Raw genomic sequence first — 21001 nt, forward strand, 5'->3', positions numbered from 1 at the left:
ATTTAGATAACACAGAGGAAGCTGACAACTTTAGAGTTGTTTTTGTTTTTTGGCCGCACGGCTTGTGGGAGCTCAGTTCCCCACCCAGGGATTGAACCCGGGCCCTGTCCGTAGAAGCACAGAGTCCTACCCACTAGGCCGCCAGCAGCCTCCCCTGACCCCCCTTTTTTTGACTTTCAGGGACCCAGTGATAGAGGAGAGGGAGGCGGGCGAGAGAATGGAGACAGTGTATTCCCGTAGACAACTCTAAAGGGAGAATTTCTGTTGCGGGAAAAGCGGAGTGTGGATATTAGCTGGAGGCGGATATGGGACCAAGCATGTCTCCTTCCCACACAGTGGGCGGTCCCCATAAGGTGTGTTTGTGGATTAAGGAAGCGATTTAGGAGAGAGGGAGAAACGGATGATGGTGTGGGAGGGGTGAGCCTGCAGGAGTACAGGGTCCACCGTAGAAGGACTGGGATCCAGTGAAAAGGGTGTTAACAGAAAACAGGGCAGAGCTGGTTACCTAATTTAAAGACCTGGTATTTTTAGACCCATTACTTGTGTCTCTCATCCTTTCCTAAGAAGAATTGGTACGATGCAGTCTATTAAAACTATATTTAATGATGTGTATTCAAGGTTCGATGCTACCTTCTGGAGTTAAGTGAAAGTTTCGGGCAAGGGATTGAGAGGCTGAGGGGGCCTTTGAAGCAGGGTGCTGGTCGTGGGACGATCAAGGCAAAAGAAAACCCAGGAGGGTGGTTTTCAAGTGAAAAATCAAGAGCGTGCAAACAGCAGAAAGACGGATGTGTGTTGATCCCAGTGTTTTCACAGATGGGGACTGGTAGCCTCACTGACCAAAATGGCACTGCTGTTGAAACAGTCACTTTTTTTTTTTTTTTGCGGTACGCGGGCCTCTCACTGCTGTGGCCTCTCCCGTTGTGGAGCACAGGCTCCGGACACGCAGGCTCAGCAGCCCTGGCTCACAGGCCCAGCTGCTCCGCGGCATGTGGGATCTTCCCGGACCGGGGCACGAACCCGTGTCCCCTGCATCGGCAGGCGGACTCGCAACCACTGTGCCACCAGGGAAGCACGAAACAGTCACTTTTACAGCCAGCCTTTTCTATTTCCTAGTTCCTTCTTAAGAAGAAATAGTCCTTTTCTCTTTTGCATTTCTGTAACTTTTGGGAAATTTTACATGGGCTTAATATAATAAGATGCTTTTTGAAGATGCTGCTCTTGAGGTAATTTTGAATATTTAAACATTTATTCATGTTTTCTATAATTTTCATAGTTTATTTTCCTCTGGGATGAATCATTTGAAGTAAATAAATCTTTAAGTTGTAAAGCGTTCATTTAGTCCTTAGTCGTAAAAATATGCACTTTAATAAAAGCCTACTTTTGTCTGAAATTCCATACTGTTAAGTAACATTAAAGTTAAACTGTGAATTATGTTATCACTTCTTGAGTTAATAGGTTTTCCTTTCTAATTTTCAGCTTCTTTCTCATTTTCTGTTTACCTTGGAGAACATTAATTTGTCCACATGTCATTTACAAAGTATAAAACACATACAGTTTTGTTCCCTACGAAATAAACTGGATGAAACTGACATCTAACAAAACGTTTCTTTTCTAGCATCTCTTTACCAGATTTCATTTTATTTTGTTAACCTAGGCACCACAAATATTTATCTTGAGGCCAATAAATGATTGTGACAATTCATAAAAGTAATGTTAATTTTCTACATAATGTTTCATTTACGTTTTTAAACTGTTAGTATGTTTTTTCATGACAAACGATGAACTCGTGTCTTTATTTTTTGTTTTACAGGTTAATGTGTGAAACTGTGAGATATGAAAGACATGAAGCCAATGAAGTTTTATACTAGTAGGTGTTTCCTCTGTCTTTGCACAATGTGTAATGCAGTGGCTAGATGATGTCCTTAAAGTATCAAAGAAGTACTAGGGGCACCTTGCCAAGTCAGCACCGCCTTAAATTTTGCATTAACTTTTATTGCATGATTTAGAAATGTGAAGCATTTCAACTATTTCAGTCCTTTGCTGATAAGTTCACATTAGCATTTATATGTTACTCACATGTGGTTGGAGATGGTATTTCACATTACAGAGTATTTTGACTTTTATGAAATGAGAAATAGTGTAGAGTCTTTCCAAAGGAAAGTTTCTTCTTTAAATCATATTGATGTTCCTTTTAAGATTTAAGGTACTCCTTGAAAAAATGGCAACTAATTTTTTAAGCAATGTGATAAACATTCAGTAGATAAATATTGATGTGTTACAGATATGTAAGCTCTGATTTACTAGGCATATTGTTTTGTTAATGTTTGCTGCGAATGATGGTTGTTCTGTTGACTTTCCTTCCTGTTTTTCAAGGCACTTACTAAGTAATTACTACTTTCCATGCATATTATAGGGAATCTTTATTGAAATAAATAAAATACAGCTTCTGCCCTTAGGGAGGCTATAATCTTTTGAGGGAGGTAGAAATAGAAAAAAGGAAAGCAACAACAATGAAAACTAACCCACCAGAATAGCTGAGACTATAGGTTTGTACAGAAGGGGTGCAGGGGAGGGTCTCGGAGAAGGGACCCTTTGCCCTGGGTCTCCTAGCATGTCTGGTGGTCTCGTGGGACTTTGTTGGCAGGAGACACTGTGTGTACAGGGACAGAGGGAGAAGGGCCTGGCGTCACGTGTTGAACAGTGCAGCCAGTTTAGAGCGCATGGCCTGGGGTGTGTGGAGTCAGGAGAAGGGGCAGGCCACAGTCAAACTTGCGTGTGAATGTGTCGTTGAAAAAGTCATCCTCGATTCTTTAGGCGACTGGAAATGAGGCTTTCCCTCCTCAATAACATTTTATTCTGGAAAATTACAGGTGTTCACAGTATTAGCGACAGTAAAACGGGCCCCCGTGGACTCACCGTGCCACGTTGTCGACTGACAAGCGATGATGTTTCATCTCCTACTCCACCTCCGGTGGATTATTTTGAAGTAAATCCAGATAGATCAATTCAGCCATCATTGTTTTGATATGTGTTTTTATCTTTAAAAGACAGACTTAAAAAAAAAACCACTAACCACAATATTATCATCAAACCTTAAAAAATAATTTTCATAGCATGTAAATAATCACATTTCTTTGTCTCAAATTTTTTTTGGTACAGGTTGTTTATTGGTTGTGTATCTTTCTTAAGTCTCTTTTGGTCTGTAGGTAGGCGGCCAGTTTTCAAGCAGCAAAATGATGTGACCAGACGCCTCCCAGCCCCACACATCCCCTCAAAGATAATATCTGTGTCTGCCTGAAAACACAGAGGGTGGATTAGGTTGAGTGGACGGGCAGGGAAATCTGTTAGGAGAGAATTGCAGTCATCTGAGGTGACAGAGCTTGAACTTGGGCAGGTGGAAGAATGGGGCTGTCATGGACGGATTTTAGAAGATATGGGTGGATCTGATGCAGGATGGTTCTTGGCTATCAATATCCATCTAGGGCTTCAAAGAACATACATGCAATAGAGAAGAGTAGTAAATAACCCAGACATAAATGGTAATGAGAAAACTCACACCAGGGGCAAATGCCCTTAACATATTTATCCTTGAAGGAATCATGATGTAAATAACTTAAGACTATTTGTCCTCTTTCAGGAGCAATTAAAAGCTATCCGTTTAATGGGTGTACACCTGTCAGGGTTGGCAATCTCTGATGAGTGTCACTGATGTGTATTTTAGCAGCGCAGTGGCAGTCAGCGTCAGCTTTCTCTTACTTTGTCCTCTCCCTCTGAAACATGGTTTGGGCCGCATCGAAGACGAGGCAATAGCAAACGTGTAACAAGCCCTTCGTCCGTGCCACACACTCGAATCCGTGCTCTGTGTGCATTGATTTAATTCCTCCTTGCAGCCGTCTTGCAGGTAGATCTTTCATCACCCCCGTTTTACATATGAGGGTGCTGAGGCTTGTGTCACTGCTCAACTCGGGATCTGGACTTGTGCCCAGACCTGGTGACTCTGCAGCCCTAGCTGCCCCCCACACAGCAGCATTTCCCAGCCTTCTTCATGCCTCTGTAGAAAATGATGCTGTGTGCATGCAGGCGTGAGGACTGCATCTCTCCCTGGGGTGGCCTCCCCAAGGCGTGATGGCGGCCCCTGAAACCCGCCAGCACTTCTGGCCACATTGTGCCGGCTTCCTGACAATTATTATTTAATTTTTAATTTTTTAATTTTTTTTTGCTGTGTTGGGTCTAAGTTTCTGTGCGAGGGCTTTCTCTAGTTGTGGCGAGCAGGGGCCACTCTTCATCGCGGTGCGCGGGCCTCTCACTGTCGCGGCCTCTCTTGTTGCGGAGCACAGGCTCCAGATGCGCAGGCTCAGTAGTTGTGGCTCATGGGCCTAGTCGCTCCGCGGCATGTGGGATCCTCCCAGAGCCAGGGCTCGAACCCGTTGTCCACTGCATTGGCAGGCAGATTCTCAACCACTGCGCCACCAGGGAAGCCCCCGACAATTATTATTTATTACTCATTTAAATGGAAGGTAGATTGCGGTGTTTTAAATATATTTGCTTTTTCTTTTTAAAGTCAGTTTAGGCAGTGAATATGAGCCCTGCTAATCATGCAAAGCCATGACTTGGATAATCCTAAATTGAATGCATTTAGGAGTTTGCAGCAAGAGTTGATTGTAGTAGTTGTTTGTTTTGGACTAATTAGCATGAGGTGGCAGTGTTCCTAAGCAATGAAGAATCTATGGGTATTTGGTAGATCATGATTTCCTATGACCCAAAATTCAGAGACTAAGTGTAGATACCCTCAGTCAGATTCCTAGTATTTGGCCAAGCTTGTGTTGAAGGTTAGTGGGAGGATTTTCCTGCGTGAACCTTGAACAGACTTGTCTCTGCTCTGAGCAGTTGGTGTAAGCGCGGTTTTGAAAATTAAAGAACACTTGTATTTGGGGTGTATATAAATCTGCGATAACTTAATACCACCCCTCTTTATTGGGACCTGTTGTCATTACCTCTTGGGGGGAATGACTTGTCTGTGCTTGAGCCTGGAGAACAACAGTGCAGTTGGACTATTAAAGACTTTCAGAATTTTGTTTTATGACCAAGAGATGAGTATTCATTTTCCTTATTATGTTTGCATGCTGGTGACTTCCGAGTCTATGATTCTAATAATTTCATCAGGTAAATATAGTACCCTTTTGATCCACTTCTGTGCCTCCTTTTTCTTTCTTTTTTTTCTTTTTTTTTGCAGTACGCAGGCCTCTCACTGTTGTGGCCTCTCCTGTTGAGGAGCACAGGCTCCGGACGCACAGGCTCAGCGGCCATGGCTCACGGGCCTAGCTGCCCCACGGCATGTGGGATCCTCCCGGACCGGGGCACGAACCCGTGTCCCCTGCATCGGCAGGCAGACTCTCAACCACTGCGCCACCAGGGAAGCCCCAAGTGCCTCCTTTTTCTTACCTGTAAAGTGGGGACAGTGATCACAGGTTTCAGTGTTTCCGGCTGGCGTGAGGCTGAGACGCAGGGCTCCGTGGGAAGGAAGTAGAGCAGGGCGCACGTGGTCGGTGCACGGAAATAGCAGCCGCGGGCAGCGTTCTCACTCCATTCACTGTTTTGGTAATTTACATTTTGTTCCCCCAATGTTTTAGCTGCTTTAAACTTTCTTTAGGAAGGAATTATGACAGCAGTGTTCTAATTCCCCTGGTGTTACTGTTTTAACAGGAACAGTATGACAAACAGTGTGCCCTTTAAAATTATATTGTGATTCAGGAGAGAGCTGTGGTTCTGATAAAATGGAATTTTTAAAGCGTAGACTTGCCCATTTAATTAGGTACGATTAGTTGAGCTTTACACAGTGGACAGGAACATCAGGTAATTTCTGCCCCTCTTTCATTTGTTATCTGTTAGATGCTGGGTATTTTGCTAGCTTGGAAATACTAAGTGAGGTAATACTCATTTCAGCTGAGGGACTTATTTTAGAGAATTTAAGAAAGGCGATAAATAGGGGGGTCCGTTCTCTTTACTTTTTCTTTAATGGCCAGCCATCCTCACCATTTCAGTTTAATATATAGTTGCATGTAAAGTGCTAAAAACCTTTGGATCAGAAATTCGACCATTCAAATATATATTTTTTTAAGCGTGCACACACAGCCGCTCTCTAAACACGGGTATCGCTGAACCGTGGGCCCGATTGCCACGCACGGGTCGGACTGAATCAGCTTTGGTTTCCAGAAGAGTTTTCAGAGCACTTTGTTAAGGGGTTTATCTCCCCTTATTGCAGGAGAGGAAATCATTCCTTTTTCAGAAGAAGCTGCATGGAGGCTAGTGGAGTCTTTTCAGGCATTTGCACTGAAATCTGTAACCTCCAAACCTGAGGCCCAGCTCCCCCTCTGCCTGCGCTTACCGGTCTCCATGGCTGGGTTTCCTGTTTCCACCGCAGCTCGCCCCGTCCGCTCTGCGTGCCCCTCCTCCTCCAGTGGCCCATTTGGGCTCAGAGCTGCCTGTGCTCCTGTCCCCTTCCCCTCCTGGAGGGGGAGCTGCCCTCCCTGCAGTGTCGCTCCTCCTACCCCCTGGGTCCTGCCCTGTTTCCCACACAGGGTGAGTTGCCATGTCTCCGTCCTTAGGAAGTTCTCCTGGGTTCTGGCCCATATCCAGTTACTGTACTGCTTTCTCTTTTCGGATGTGGCCAAGCTTTTATTTATTTTCACATCACGTCTTTTTATTTTAGTTTTTTAAACTTTTAAATGTTTTATTACTTTTAATTAATTAATTAAATTTATTTTTGGCTGAGTTGGGTCTTTGTTGCTGCGCGCGGGCTTTCTCCGGTTGCAGCAAGTGAGGGCTGCTCTTGGTTGCGGTTCGCAGGCTTCTCATTGCGGTGGCTTCTCTTGTTGTGGAGCACGGGCTCTAGGCGCCTGGGCTCAGTAGTTGTGGCACGTGGGCTCAGTAGCTGTGGCTTGCGGGCTCAGTAGTTGTGGCGTACGGGCTTAGTTGCTCCGCGGCATGTGGGATCTTCCCGGACCAGGACTTGAACCCATGTCCCCTGCATTGGCAGTCGGATTCTTAACCACTGCACCACCAGGGATGCCCTACATCGTAGTCTTTTAACAAAATTTTTACAAAAGCACTATCTACTACCTAGGTTGCTTTGCTTTTTTGTTTATTTTCCCTCAGGAGACAAAATACTTCAAATCTGCCTTCCTTTCTTCCCCAGCAATATGTAACCACTATTTGGAGTGTCCACGTTTCCATAAGTTTACTGTGCTTGTGTGTGTGTATAAGGAAAAGGTGAAACCTGAGGTTTTTGTTGACTTGAAGGCATGACACCTCTAAAGACCTAGCCTTTGCACAGACTTGTAGGATAAAGATGCTCAGCCCTGAGCTTGGTGTGTTGTGATGTACACGTGTGCTCTGTGTAAGTATATCAATTCAAATAGGCACGCGTGGATACGCGCATACCCACAAATAGACTTAAGATTGTTTTACGTACATATGGCGGTACTTTAAGCTTTCTTGCCAATAATGATATTTTTATATTTACTGTTAGTCTTTGAATGAAAATGTTTTATTTTTGTGGTGAGTCAAGGAGTAGTAAAATAAAAACATTAACAAATGTATTTAGTCTGTAAACTCCATCAGGGCAGGGACTGTGTTTAGTTCAGATTTACATGTGCCATGCCCAGCACAGACATTTGCATCTTGTCTGTTCTCTGTTATTTTTTGCTTATTTCAAGGGATATATTCCTTTGCTAGATCAGCAGGAAAAGACCTTCTTTATGGCCTAACTTCTGGGTAGAACAGCCGACTGCAGGTTAGGTGTTCAGTTCTTTCTATCAATTCTCTGTGAAACTACTTAGTGAATAAAAACCTCTGAACTCCTCTTAACTACAGGTGTTTATAGTAACATGTAGCTCTCTCCCTATGCTTTCTGGTCATTGCGGGTCACGGTGCTTGTGAGCTGGTAGTGCCATTCCCATCACCCGGCACCTTGGCAGTGGGTGGGCGGATTTGGTGTGAATTTGGTCAGTCTCTGGATGTCTGAGTTCTCTTTAGCAATTCGGGTGCCAGTTTTCTGTAGAAGAGGGACAGGTCTGTCGTGCAAATGAAACTGCAGTGTGTAACTGAAAGATGCAGATTTGTGAATTAATTTCGTGACCCATTGGTAGTTTTCAGAAGTGTTCATTTTGGCTGCTCTCTTAAATTTGAGAAATTGTCGAGCCCTTGGGTGTAGCCCTCTGCTCTCAGTCTAGCTGAATCTTTGCTTGATGGATTGCTGTTAACTATGTAATCTGCAGTGACTTTTTTTCTTTCATTCAGAAATAAGTTTGTTGAGTAACTTCATAACTCCCAAGACATCACTCCCTCATTTCATTTTTAAAATGGATTTTATAAATTTAAGAATGACTGCACAGTGAGTCTATAGAATCTTTGGCTTTACTAATTCTTTAGTATTGTTCTTTATATTGTTCCCTCTGCTTGTTAAGTGAATTATCACAGTTAAAAAAATTATGTCCACTTATCCCCCATATTTTCAAAATATTAATTTTTTTCAAAACAAAAATATTCTCAAAATACTTTATTTTAATATATTCAAAATAAAATATTTTCAAAATAAAGCTGAAATAGCCTCAGTATTCCCATCAGTTTTCAGAGTTTTTATTGATGTTACTGATTTATCCTGTTTGTTGGTCTAAGCCCCTATAATTGATGGAGAGGAGGCTAAGAATGTTCTGAAAAACTTAATGTTAAAATGATGCTCTTTTCCTTCAGAGTTTTAAGTGATAAAAGTGAAGTAATAACTTCCTTACAATTTAGAACTTTCAGGAAATGGAACAAAAAGTTACCCTCCACTTTTAAAATGTGTTGTTTTCATAAGTGTGGGAATTTGTGATTAAATATTATGAAGTACATAATTTTATAGTACAGCATTGCTATTCTGTACGTCAGAAATGTACATTTTAACTCTCTGTAGAGCTCTATCATACGTTCTACACTTTATGCCTGAGTACATCCTGCTGGTGTGTGCACTTCACCTTTCTTTTGACCGTGACCTGGTGTTGTCAGGGCCCACACTTGCCATGTTGCATTAACTTTTCTTGTGAGCTTACTTTGTGCCGTTGGCGATACAGAAATACATAAGACATGTTCTGTCTTTGCGCTTAAAGCTTAGAGCCCCATCAGAGGAGCAAGAAAAAAAATTATTAAACTTTCTGATAAACCCAGTAGCAGAAGTGATGTAATGTATTTGTGAAAAAGAGTACAGTTATTGTGTATCTGAAAAGCCATCTGCATCTTGGAAGGTGGCCATTGTTAGGACTTCTGTTTTAAGCCCTGGAACACTTCGTTCATAGGAAATCCGGCTCAGATCCATTGCAGTAGCCGTTAGGATGGGAAGAGGGCTGGACAGGCTTCTGTCCCAAGGGGCTCGCCACGTCCTACTGAATCAACTGCTGGATTCCCAGGAGAGGGGTAGAGGGTAGTTTATTGTCAACAGGTAAAATTATTCCTGCTTTGGTTATCGGCATAACTGTACATTTGAGAGTACAAGTCTGTGCCGGTCAGAGGAGTCTAGTGACAGTGTAGGGGACCAAGAGTGGGGCCGCGAACTTCAGCAGAGGCTTCCGGGCGGAGCCCACAGGATGGGGTGGGGGGTTGTGCAGAGGGAGAAATTTAGGAGGACTTTCTGTTTTCTCGTTTTATCTTTCCATTGGATGATGTTGCTGGGACAGCCGATAGAAAGAGACGGGTGCTTTCCTAGCCGTGGTCACGGGTGGCTGTCCCTCTGGGTTCCTTGCTAGCGGTCTCCACTTACTTCGTGGAACTTTGGATGGTCCTCGTTCTATTGCCCATCTGGTTTCTTAGCTCAAGATGTGGAGCCAGTAGGCCCGGGTGGTAAGAATCCCGTTCCCATCTCTCCCAGGTGCCTCCGGCTTTGTTGTTTGGAGGTGGCGTGGCATCTGGGTCGTGTATATAATAGAAGGCAGCCTCTCTTTCTAAACCGCCCCGAGCCCTGGTGCGTGTTGGCCCACGCGGCTGCCTGCTCCCACCTCTCCCTGAGTGGGCGTCCTCTCCACCGTTTCTGGGCGTTTCCGCCCGTATTGCCCGCCCTTGTTCCCGCGCGGTTGCCGCCTTGTGCGTCTCCTGGCCCTGCTGCCGCCGTCGCTGTCGCCCGCACGCAGCGCCTCAGGGTGCCCTCTACCCCAGGCCCTTGTGCCCTGCCAGCGCTGTGCTGTCCCTCGTCTAATCACCGGGAGGAACCCCTTCCCGTACCCGCGACGCCCTCCTTGGGCACTGATTTCTGGTCCCAGACTGTTTGGGTTTTTTTGCACGGGGACCATTTCTTCAGTTTCTTTTGGCTGACTCACCCGCCCCCCTGCAAACACACACGCAGAGACGTGGGTTAGGTGTCGGTTTGTGGCCGGCAGGAGGTGTCAGCTCCGCGTCCACTAGGACACGTGTGTCCTTGCCCAGAGCCCCTCCCCCGCCCCCCCCCCGCAGCCTTTTGGCCAACTGGGCTCCACTTAAGTTTTCACATTGTATTAACAACTGAATAAAGTCGCTTTTTCCCAAGTTGCTTTCTTGCCCTCACATAATCGCCTTTGCTGACTTAATTTGTTTTCTTGTGGTGTATTAGCTTATTATCCTTTCAGCCTGCTTGTCAACTTGGACTTCGTCCCTCGTATTCATTCCTCCCCCGGCTTCGTTAACGGGGACCGCGCAGCTGCACACGCAGCCCTTTCGTGGGGAGACACTGCCACCCTGTGCACCTCTAGGGTATTGCTGAGGACGTTCTTTAAGCCTCGCTTCGCTTCTCCATTCCCTGGTCAATTGAAATTCACATCTTTGACTTTCAGTCATTTTTAACACCATATCTGAGTTGGTGTCTATTCAGCTGTTAACGCATTGGTTAATAAAATGTCTGAGTGCCAGTCGAGCCTTATCTAGCGTGTCTGCTGGGGGTACTGGGGCGCTAGAGGGGTTTCAGAGCTAATGGGAGAAGGCTTCCGAGGTCAATGATGATGTCGCTCTGCTTTGTGTGAGCAAGTCCAGAGTGTCTGGGAACCCAGGAGAGAGAGACTCACTTTATCTGGAAGATACTAAAACGTGTCTCAGAGGAAGTGGTCGTTAACCTGGAATTCAGAGGGCGAGTGATGAGTTTACGAGGCAGAAGTTACCCTTTAGGAGTGGGAACAGCAGGTTTGTTCAAAGGCTGTGAGGCCAAGGTGGAGGAGAAGGTGGAGGACGGCTGAGCAGGGTGCAGTCTGAAGCCCAGGATCTGCTGGGGTTCAGAGCAGAGAGTAAAGGTGCAGGCTGACCCCTTCAGGGTGGGTTGTGAGGGAGGGAAAGAGAGGAAGAGAAGCAGTGTTTTATGTCCCTGCTCTGCAAGGTGCTTGATCCATACTGTGTCATTACATCCGAGTGACATTGTAAACAGGGACTGATATCCCCGCTTTACAGTCGGGGGACCAGAACCCCAGGGGCTGACGTCACCAGGACCACATGGCTGGTGTGAAAGAATGTGTGTTCCCAAACCTCTGCTCTTTGCTCGGCAACAAACTGCTGCTTCCAGGTGCTGGCTAGTGCGGCTGGGCTTCCTCCGGTCCAGGAACTGAGGGTTATAAGCGGAAGTGTGTCTTGGTCTCAGCTCCCTGAGCAGATGCTGCTGAGATCCGCCCCATTCCCACGAGCTGCAGCCCCCTGTCCTGGCTGCTGGGAGCCTCCGTGCAGGTGGAGGGAGACCCTTAGGTAGCTCAGGGATGAGAAATCGACAGAGAAGAGCACAGAACAGGCCAAATGAGATGGGGATACGCATTTTGGAGTGTGGGAAACAGTAAGTGAGAAGACCTTTTGAGGAAGTGGTGTTGGAGCCGTTCCTTCGGGGTGTGGGGTGACTTAGAAGGTGGGCAGGTGCCTCCCAGGAGGGGGGTTGGGCTGAGGAGTAGAGGCAAGGCAGGCGGGAGAGAGTGGGACCAGGTTACGTTGGCCTCTTCCTTTCGTCCCCAGGCTGCACCTGACGTTCTGGTTTAGCCTGGGAGGAGTGGGCAGCAGGGCTGGACAGTCTTGATGGCTTCAGGGTCCTTCTTTCTGATCGCACTGCACGGCGCATCGATCATTTTATGATGGACTTTATATTCTGTTTGCTTGTTTTGTTTCGTTTGGCTTGATTCATTTCCTCCCTGTGGATGTAATCAGAACAGGAGCTTTGCAGAGGGCCGTGTTGTACCCCTGGGCTTCATCTTGCCGGCTGTAGCATGGGGAGGTGCTGGAGTCAAATCATTTGTCCGTTGGAGTTCTTAGCTCCGTCTAACACTTGCAGGTCGTCTCTAAGTGTCACTTTGGTGATGGGAGAGATTGGCAAGTCCTATTTTGCTAGATGTACCCCTTTAATCTTTAGGCTTCTCTTCTCTACTTGTTACTGGTGATATAAGACTAAAGTTACTGGGCTTCCCTGGTGGCGCAGTGGTTGAGAGTCCGCCTGCCGATGCAGGGGACACGGGTTCGTGCCCCGGTCCGGGAAGATCCCACATGCCGTGGAGCAGCTGGGCCCGTGAGCCATGGCCGCTGAGCCTGCGCGTCCGGAGCCTGTGCTCCGCAGTGGGAGAGGCCACAACAGTGAGAGGCCCGCGTACCGCAAAAAAAAAAAAAAAAAAAAAAGGACTAAAGTTACTTGCAAATGGTCAGTTAGAGTCATTCCAAAATTCATCTTTTACCATTTCAACAACCCTTGATGGAACTCCTTAGCTCATAGTTTTAAAACATAAAACAACTATTTGAGAAAAATTAAAATGACGTTAGCGAATGAAACCAGTTGTATTGACAGTTGACAGAGTTGTAGTTTTTTGTTTCTTTTTTTTTTTCCCCTGCCATTTGTTCCAGTTGGGGCTTGATTTCTAGGCAGTTTTTCTCATGGTTTTTCAACTTGACAAGCCCCCACGCATAAGAATCACCTGGGATGTTTGTTTAGACGGCATCGTGATGGGTCTCCCACCCTCGATCAGGTACTGGGGTGTTGGCGGGATGGGTAGAGCCTGGGAACATGCATTTTTACTTCGCATCCCAGGGGACTCGTGTACGTTAAAGCTTGAGGACCACTAGACAGAATCAAGTCTCAGTATTAGTCCTAGGTAATATGAAGAATAATAATTATGATACTAATCAGTCTTCTGTTAGCCAGCTTCATTGCCAGTGTGTCTGCAAGCAAGATCTCGGATTCATTTTGCTTCCCCTCTAAGTGTAGACAAGTTTGATGCTGTTATTGCTAGGTAATTTCTTTTTCATCTTTTCTTTTAAAAAACAAACAGTCATCGCTTGGCACCTGTAGAGCCCCGCAGGTGACAGGTGCCCTGTGAGAAGGGGCGTATTTGCAGACCTTGAAGGGAAGGGTCGTGCCTCATGCTGAAACACTGCCTGCCTGATGCGTAATTATACATGAGAGGGGGACAGGGTAGCACAGTGGTTTCAGATGAGGTCAGGAGACTTTTCTGGCCGATTAAGACCGAGTAAAACAGATTTTACGGTGGCATCTCACAACGAGGAATTTTCAGAACAGAAACCAAACCTGAGTCCTGTGGGGTGTGGGTGTGAAAGGTGAGGGTGTGTGTTTTTCTAGCTTACAGCTGTTTCCAGAGCATCTTTAAAATGAGACTCATTGTTTTTGTATTCTTAGTTCTAATTAGTTTGCTTTTGTAAGACATGAATCTTCAAAAGAGACAACTCACTAATAAAGACATCGTGACTGTCTTATTTGGCATGGCAGGTAGTAAATGCTCACCAGATCCAGTCAGTGTTCGAATGGTCATTCTCTGCAGATGCCTCCACCAGCAAACACAGCTCTTGGGAGTTAAGATTTGAATTTTTTGGAAAAGGGAAAGAAACAGGCAAATGAAATTATAATAAGTGACAGAGATTGGGGACCAGTTTCTTGTCTTCGCTTCCTTAAATCTTTGCCAAGGCTTTCCTGATACAAAGAGTCAGCCCTAATTGTAGGGTAATCGGTGGGTATTCAGGGGGCCAGAATGTTTGCTGTCACAAGTGTTTTATCCATTTTGAACATGGGTTGCCTTTTACTTCACGCGTGTTTTATGATCAGCTCCAGGAAAGCTGAGTTTACAAACATTGTGTTAGTTTTGTCCATAGCAATTTTACTTTCAAAAAGGACAGATGTGGAATAACTAAAAAGCCAGGGAATGTTTGTTACGTTCTCTGCGTCACAGTTCATCTGGACCATGGTGACATTTATTGTGCTTCCCATGATGACAACTACAGGATGGTCATTATTTGTGTTTACTGAGCCTCTGTACAGCTCTGCTCACATGCCTAGTTAGTGGTGATCAACCCTGATTTCCTACTAGATTTCATTTCTCTTGACCAATCTTTTGGTGATAAAGGGAACATGGTAAGTGCAAGAGCAGATTAAAAGTTTACAAGATAATTCCTTTTTTCTTCTTTTTATTTCAGTGTTTTATTACTTGTTAAAAATTTTAACTATTTTTGCATCTGACAGAACACATTTTTACTTGACAGAAATCAGAATGAATAATAATGCTATCACCTTATGTTAAGGAAGACAAGTACATTTTTCCCCCTAAGCTAAGTGAATGATTATTTTAAATTTATTTATTTGTTTTTTTATTTATTTATTTTTTGCTGCGTTGGGTCTTTGTTTCTGCACGCGGGCTTCCTCTAGTTGCGGTGAGCAGGGGCTACCCTTCGTTGCGGTGCGCGGGCTTCTCATTGCGGTGGCTTCTCTTGTTGCAGAGCACGGGCTCTAGGCACGCGGGCTTCAGTAGTTGTGGCATGCGGGCTCAGTAGTTGTGGCGCACGGGCTTAGTTGTTCCGCGGCATGTGGGATCTTCCTGGACCAGGGCTCGAACCCGTGTCCCCTGCGTTGGCAGGTGGATTCTTAACCACAGCACCACCAGGGAAGTCCTAGGTGAATGATTGTTGATTGCAAAAGCTCATGACTAAACACTAGAGAGAAAGGGGTATAAATTATTTTTTGAAGTACTTTGCATTTTCATTTGAGAAATCATTTACTTTGATGGTTTCGTTGGAACTAAAGTCTATTTGACAATATTTTCCTTCATGTTTTCTTGAGGCTTTGCTATTGAGGACTAAGCAGTTGTGAAATTGGTAAAGCCTGGGCTTGGGAGGAAGCAGTGACTTGCTGCTGATTTGCTCTGGAAGCAGATAGCAATGAAAGTGATTAGGTGATATTGATTAGTGTGTTAAATAACTTAATTATTCAGAATTTTAAATAGAACTTGGTGGTCTTTGGAAACTTCTGGAATCCATGTGCCAAAAGGGAAAAAAGAGTAGAAAGGTTTGGCAAAGGTTGCGGAAGACTGCCTTACAACCCACATGTGGTTTGCTGGCCTGCAGCTTCCAGGCTCTCCTAGTAGAAGAGATGGGGTAGGCTGTGTGCCTCCTGCTAGTGGTTAGAATGTGGACAGGTGTGGGTTAGGAGCTGCCCCTTAGAGTCTGAGATGGAGGCCACGGGCCGGGGTGAGCGAGCCACACAGGGAGAGAGCCTGGGTTCCCGACACCAGGCTGTCACTACACGTGTGAGAGAAATGGGCTCCTCCATTGTTTGGCCACCGCTGTGTCGGGCTTTCTGCTTTGTTTTCATAGTAGCTGAGCCTGTATCCTGACTAATAAATTTGATAAACTTGCCTCTATAAAATGAAACAACTTAAGACATGGCAAAATCATGATAAAGTTCAAACAGAAGCAGTGAACTGGGGAAAAGGTTGTCACAGCTCATGGCTTCAAAATGCTAATTTGTATAAAGTGCTTCTAGATAAGAAAAAGTCTCATGATTTATAGAAAATTGGCTAAAAGTTGTGAACTGATTTCACAGAAAAAAAAGAGGTAGGCCTCATGAACATAAGAAAAAAGGTGCTTTTACAATAAAGAAGAAAAATAAAAGTACACTAAGAGGGCTTCCCTGGTGGCGCAGTGGTTAAGGATCCACCTGCCACTGCAGGGGACATGGGTTCGAGCCCTGGTCCGGGGAGATCCCACATGCCGTGGAGCAACTAGGCCCGTGAGCCACAGCTACTGAGCCCGCGAGCCACAACTACTGAGCCCGCATGCCACAGCTACTGAGCCCACGAACCACAACTACTGAAGCCCGCACACCTAGACCCCGTGCTCTGCGACAAGAGAAGCCACTGCGATGAGAAGCCCGCACACCGCAACTAGCGAAAGCCCAGGCGCAGCAAAGGAGACCCAACGCAGCCAAAAAAAAGTACACTAAAAAGCAGTTTTCATCGAGCAGATTGGCAAAAACCAATCTCCTTCAGGGAAGGAACACCCCTCAGCCCTCGCTTCAGCTGCACCGCTGGCCACCCTGCCCAGCTGCCTGGCCTGTGGCCTCTGCACGCATCTCCCTTCCCTTGGCCGAGAATCCTCGTCCCTCGGGAGCCATTGTCTGCTCACTTCCGTTGTTCAGATCTGCTCTTTTCAACGAGACTTGTCCACCATATGTTTAAAATTATAACACCCCACCCCTATTTTCCTTACCCTATGGTAACTTATTCCCAGAGCATGGATTTGTAATTTACTAATCTATTATATTTATTGTTTATTATGTGTACTGTCCCACCAGAATACAAGTTCCATGAGGGTGGGGATCTTTGTTGTTGTTTCCTGAAGTATCCTAAGCACCTAGAACAGACTTCATCCTGAAATTGTTAAACATTTGTTAAATAAGTAGACAGACTCTACTTGCAAGGCCATGGGAAGGTGGTAAGCACATAAGTTACTAACTAACCACCGCGACCATATTTATCAGAGTCACAGTGTCTGTGCCCTTTGACTCAGCAGCTACAGGTCTAGTTTTCTAGTCAAGGTTACTCCTGTAGATACAAGATTACTCATCACAGTTTTCATTTTCTTTTAAAATAACTGCATACACGAGAAACCACTGAAATGAGCAGCAGTGTAGGGGCTTGCGTAAGTCAAATAAGGCACATCTAACAAGACAGCTGTCTCCTGACGGAAAGATCTCTGCATTAGCACAGAGGACAGAGCTCTGTAGTGTGTGCCATCTTCTCTGTAAAAAGAGGAGGGTGGAGGGGTAACAATGTATGTCCATCCTTGTGTGTGCATGAGGAAGTTCTGAAAGATGCCAGCGAGCGTGGTGGAGAAATATAGGGGCTTGGGAGACGGGGGAAAGGGTGGGAAAACTCAGGTCCACTGTTTACCTCTTTGTATTTTTGTTTTATGAAGCAAGGGAAAGTATTTTCAGCTCAAAAAAATGAAACTAAAAACCAAAACTTGGAATGGTAGGTGCTATATAGGTCTAATGAATATTTAAAACATTTAAGTATGCTGATAAATATCTTTAGCTTATTTAGGTGTGAAAAATAATTTTTAATTCCAGTAGTTGAAGAATGGTATTTTAGGTGTGTGTTTTGTGACATTTCATTGTTCTTCAGGATTCTACGAGTAACATGAATACTGTGTGCTTTGTATGTTATTATTTTTATTTTTTTTGTTGGAGATAATCATCTGATTTTATTATCTTTTCTTTTCAGTCCTGATGATATTGGGACCTGCTGGTACATCCTCCTCTCTGGTTCCGTGTTCATCAAGGAATCCATGTTTCTGCCACGAAGCAGGTATTGGATAGACGTTCTGGAGTAGCGTTTCTGTGGAGCTTGAAATCCTTTTGCAGAATGAGTTCTCTTCGCGAATTCCTCTCTCGTTGGATTTCCTGTTCTACTGACACAAAGCAAGGCGGCACCTTGGGGTGTTGGTATATAAATCTTAAGAAAGGACTCTTCTATGTTGTAAACACTGATTCAACCTCTTTAACAAAGGGCAAGGACAAAGGATGTGCTGGTGACGTGTTACGTGGACGTACCCAGCTAGTTGAGGACTCGTGTGTTCAGAGGGAATGAAAACTGCCTCCGTAACGGGGTCTCATACACATCTAAAGAGAGGCCGAGAGGGTTCCCTGGGCCCACGTGGGACTAGAAACAGAAACCAGGGACTAGGTCACCCCTGGGGACGTTCTCCCTGGGACTTTGGCTCCTGGATGCTGACTGTTGGTTTATGGCCTGTGTCCCTAAAGCTTGCACCATTTGACGGCCGTGCCCATGTCTTTTCTTCAGATCTTCAGGCCACAGTCTGGGGGGCCGGGCCGGGGCAGCAGTTACCTAGTTCCAAGCAACTGTGGCCAGAGAGGGTCAGGGCTCCCCTGCCACCAACGCGCTGCCCCCGTGCGGGTTCCTGAGGGTCCCTGGAACCACTGAGTTTCGGGAGTGATTTTTTTCCCCCTCACTGTGTGTGTTTCACAATTAAGTATGTTTATTTTGAGTAAAGATTTAAAGTGATTAAGTATCTTTATTTTAAATTACTGAGTAAATAAATTGACTAAATTTATTACAGCATAGCAATCTACGCCCCTCCACTCCCCACCTTCTATAACCTAACTCTCTCATAAAAATATTAAGATGCATTCTTGATAAATCATTCAGAACGGGTCAGGGACATGTGAAGAATGTGGTTTAGAAATTTTTGTAAAAAGAGTAAGCGAGACGGGGAGAGGTCATTTATATCGGTCTGCCGAGGTGCAGGAGGTGCTGGGATGGGCCCGGGTGGCAGGAAGGAGGCCCGAGGTGCCGTCTCCGATGGGAGAAGCCTCCGGCATGGTTCCCAGGCCTCCCCACTCTCCTGCTCCTCCCAGATCAGCTCGGCAGGTGTTATTCTGCTTGGAGAATGGCCCCGTGAGGGAGGGAAGAGCCATTGCCTGTTCGTTTGTTGCTCTTGCAGTAACACTAGTTACGGGATGGTAGTAGCCCTGGTCGTAGTCGTCAACAGAAGTCGTAGGTGTAGTGGTACTAAAATGATGAGGGAACAGTAGCTAAGGCTTTGGTAGGTAGTGCTTTCTGTCTGCCAGGCATCATTTGGAAAACTTTATTTATATATAAATCATTTAATTTCCTGACGGTCGTTTGAGGTAGGTATGGTCGTTACCTGCATTTCTTTTTTAAACTTTTAATTTTGAACTAATTTTAGACCTACAGAAAAATTGCAAAAAAAACCAGTAGAGTTCCCATATACCCCTTCATCCAGCTCCTCAGAAAAGTATAACGTCTTGTGTGACCATAATACAATGAATAAAACCAGGAAATTCACTTTGGTGCTGTACTGTTAACTAATCTACAGATCTTTGAATTTCACCGACTTTCCACTAGGCATTCTTTTCTGTTCCAAGATCCTCTATAGGATCCCGCCTTGCATTTATTTTTTTATTGCTCCGTAGTCCCCTCCAGTCACTGGCAGTTCTTCAGATTTTCCTTATCTTTCAGGACTTTGATATTTTCAAAGAGCCAGGTGTTTTGTATGATGTTCCTCAATTTGGTTTTGTCTGATGTACTCACACGATTAGAATGAGGTTTTGCATTTTTGGCAAGATGTTACCTGCATTTTTTTATAACCGAGGAAGCTCTGGCAGTGTAGGCTGGTGGGTGGTTGTCCATCCTCGAATTCTGCCTGGGAGGCTTGGTGTGTGACCCTGTGAATGAGTCTGGTTATTCAGGGATTCTGTTTCCCAGAGGAGTTGAATAGAACACTCTTCCTTCAAACACAGGACCTACTATTTGCTCTATTTCTGGGGGCTCTGACTCTATTTCCAAACTTGGAGGTGGGTAGAGGCAAGTAATATTTAAGCAGAGGCATGTTTTAAAAATTACATATAATTTTAATGTAAAAAGTAACGATAATTACTATATAAATGCTCAAAGGTAAAGGTAAGGAAAAATATCCTCTGAAGTCTGTCATCCAAGGTAATCACCCTTTAATAGTCTAGTCTTTTCCCATCTAGCCTTACATGTATGTGTTCTACATACTTAAGAACATACTTTATAAACAATTTATTAATGTCTTGCTAATTTCAATTAAAGAGTATGTATTCGCTTGACTCATTAGTGTCAAAAACTCTTTGTAAGGCTTACTCGTTATGTATTAGGATGTCTGTTTAATGTTCAGTTATTTGAACTTTCCACAGTTTGATCATTGTAAAGAGTAAGTTTTTGATCCTTTTTATTATAAATAATGGTATAAGGAATGTGATTTGAAGTTTATGCATCTTAGAGAGAACTGAGGTTAGCGACGTCGTGATACAAGGTCTGTTGTACAAATGAAATCTATAGACCAGGTCCCCAGAACAGCACAGGAGCCTGTGGCCATCTTTCCTGACTACCAGCCATCATCAGCTTCAAGTGACAGCTTGTCCTAACTTGTAGAACGGGAACCCAGTGTTCAGAAAACTGCTGTTCTACAAGAAAGAGGACTTGCAGTTCAGGCCTGTTTAATGAATACATTGGCTTCCACGTCTAATTATTTTCAAAGATGACACGCATTACTCTTTCTCTGGCTGTCTGTCAAATGCCAGCGAGTCAGGGCTGTAATGGGGTGAAGAAGAGATGGTGTTTCTGACTGAACGACAAGCCAGCGCTATTTATAGGTTATTTCTTCACGTTGCGCCTGGTGACCTTTGCTGCGTCCGAGTTATTTGTTTCCTTTGGAGATGTTGCCTTAGGGACAGTCCTGAGATTGTTTTCGTAAGAAGGGCCCTCTGCTGGTCCTACCGTAAAGGTTAACATTAGTGATTCATACGTATTTTCCTCCAGGAAACACTGAGATTTGATTAAAGCGTCATGTGGATGAGGTGTTAGTAGCAGTCTGGTTTTATAAAACAACTAGTTCACAGATGACTCTCTCCATTTACCATGTTTTCCTCATGTTAGCCTGGAAACTGGCTGTCCGTATATATAATAAGTAACCTGACCATTCTCTTGAAAGTTTCAACTCATTTTGACGGGTAATTCACCCCGAACGGTTAGTTTTGGATCAAAGCACTTTGGACAACATTTTCACATTTTTGACTAATTCTCATGAAATTGCCTTGACATGTGATATCATCCAGTAGGAAGGGTGGTGTACACTGCAGAAAATCTGCCCTTTGGCTTCCAGATTTCATGAGCTTTATTGAATTCCTCAGTTGACA

At 44.7% G+C, this 21001-nt stretch overlaps 1 protein-coding gene across 1 annotated transcript in view; it reads left to right on the forward strand.

Moving 5' to 3' along the window:
* The window catches only part of RAPGEF2 (Rap guanine nucleotide exchange factor 2), a 245483-nt gene that overhangs the window by 83835 nt on the left and 140647 nt on the right, over nt 1-21001 (forward strand). Inside the window, exons 3-4 of the mRNA XM_081214612.1 lie at nt 1811-1867; nt 17523-17606. Coding sequence (XP_081070738.1) covers nt 1811-1867; nt 17523-17606 — 141 coding nt within the window. The remainder of the gene's footprint in view (nt 1-1810; nt 1868-17522; nt 17607-21001) is intronic.

Source organism: Mesoplodon bidens, assembly GCF_964165515.1.
Source record: "Mesoplodon bidens genome assembly, chromosome: 1".
Lineage (NCBI taxonomy): Eukaryota > Metazoa > Chordata > Mammalia > Artiodactyla > Ziphiidae > Mesoplodon > Mesoplodon bidens.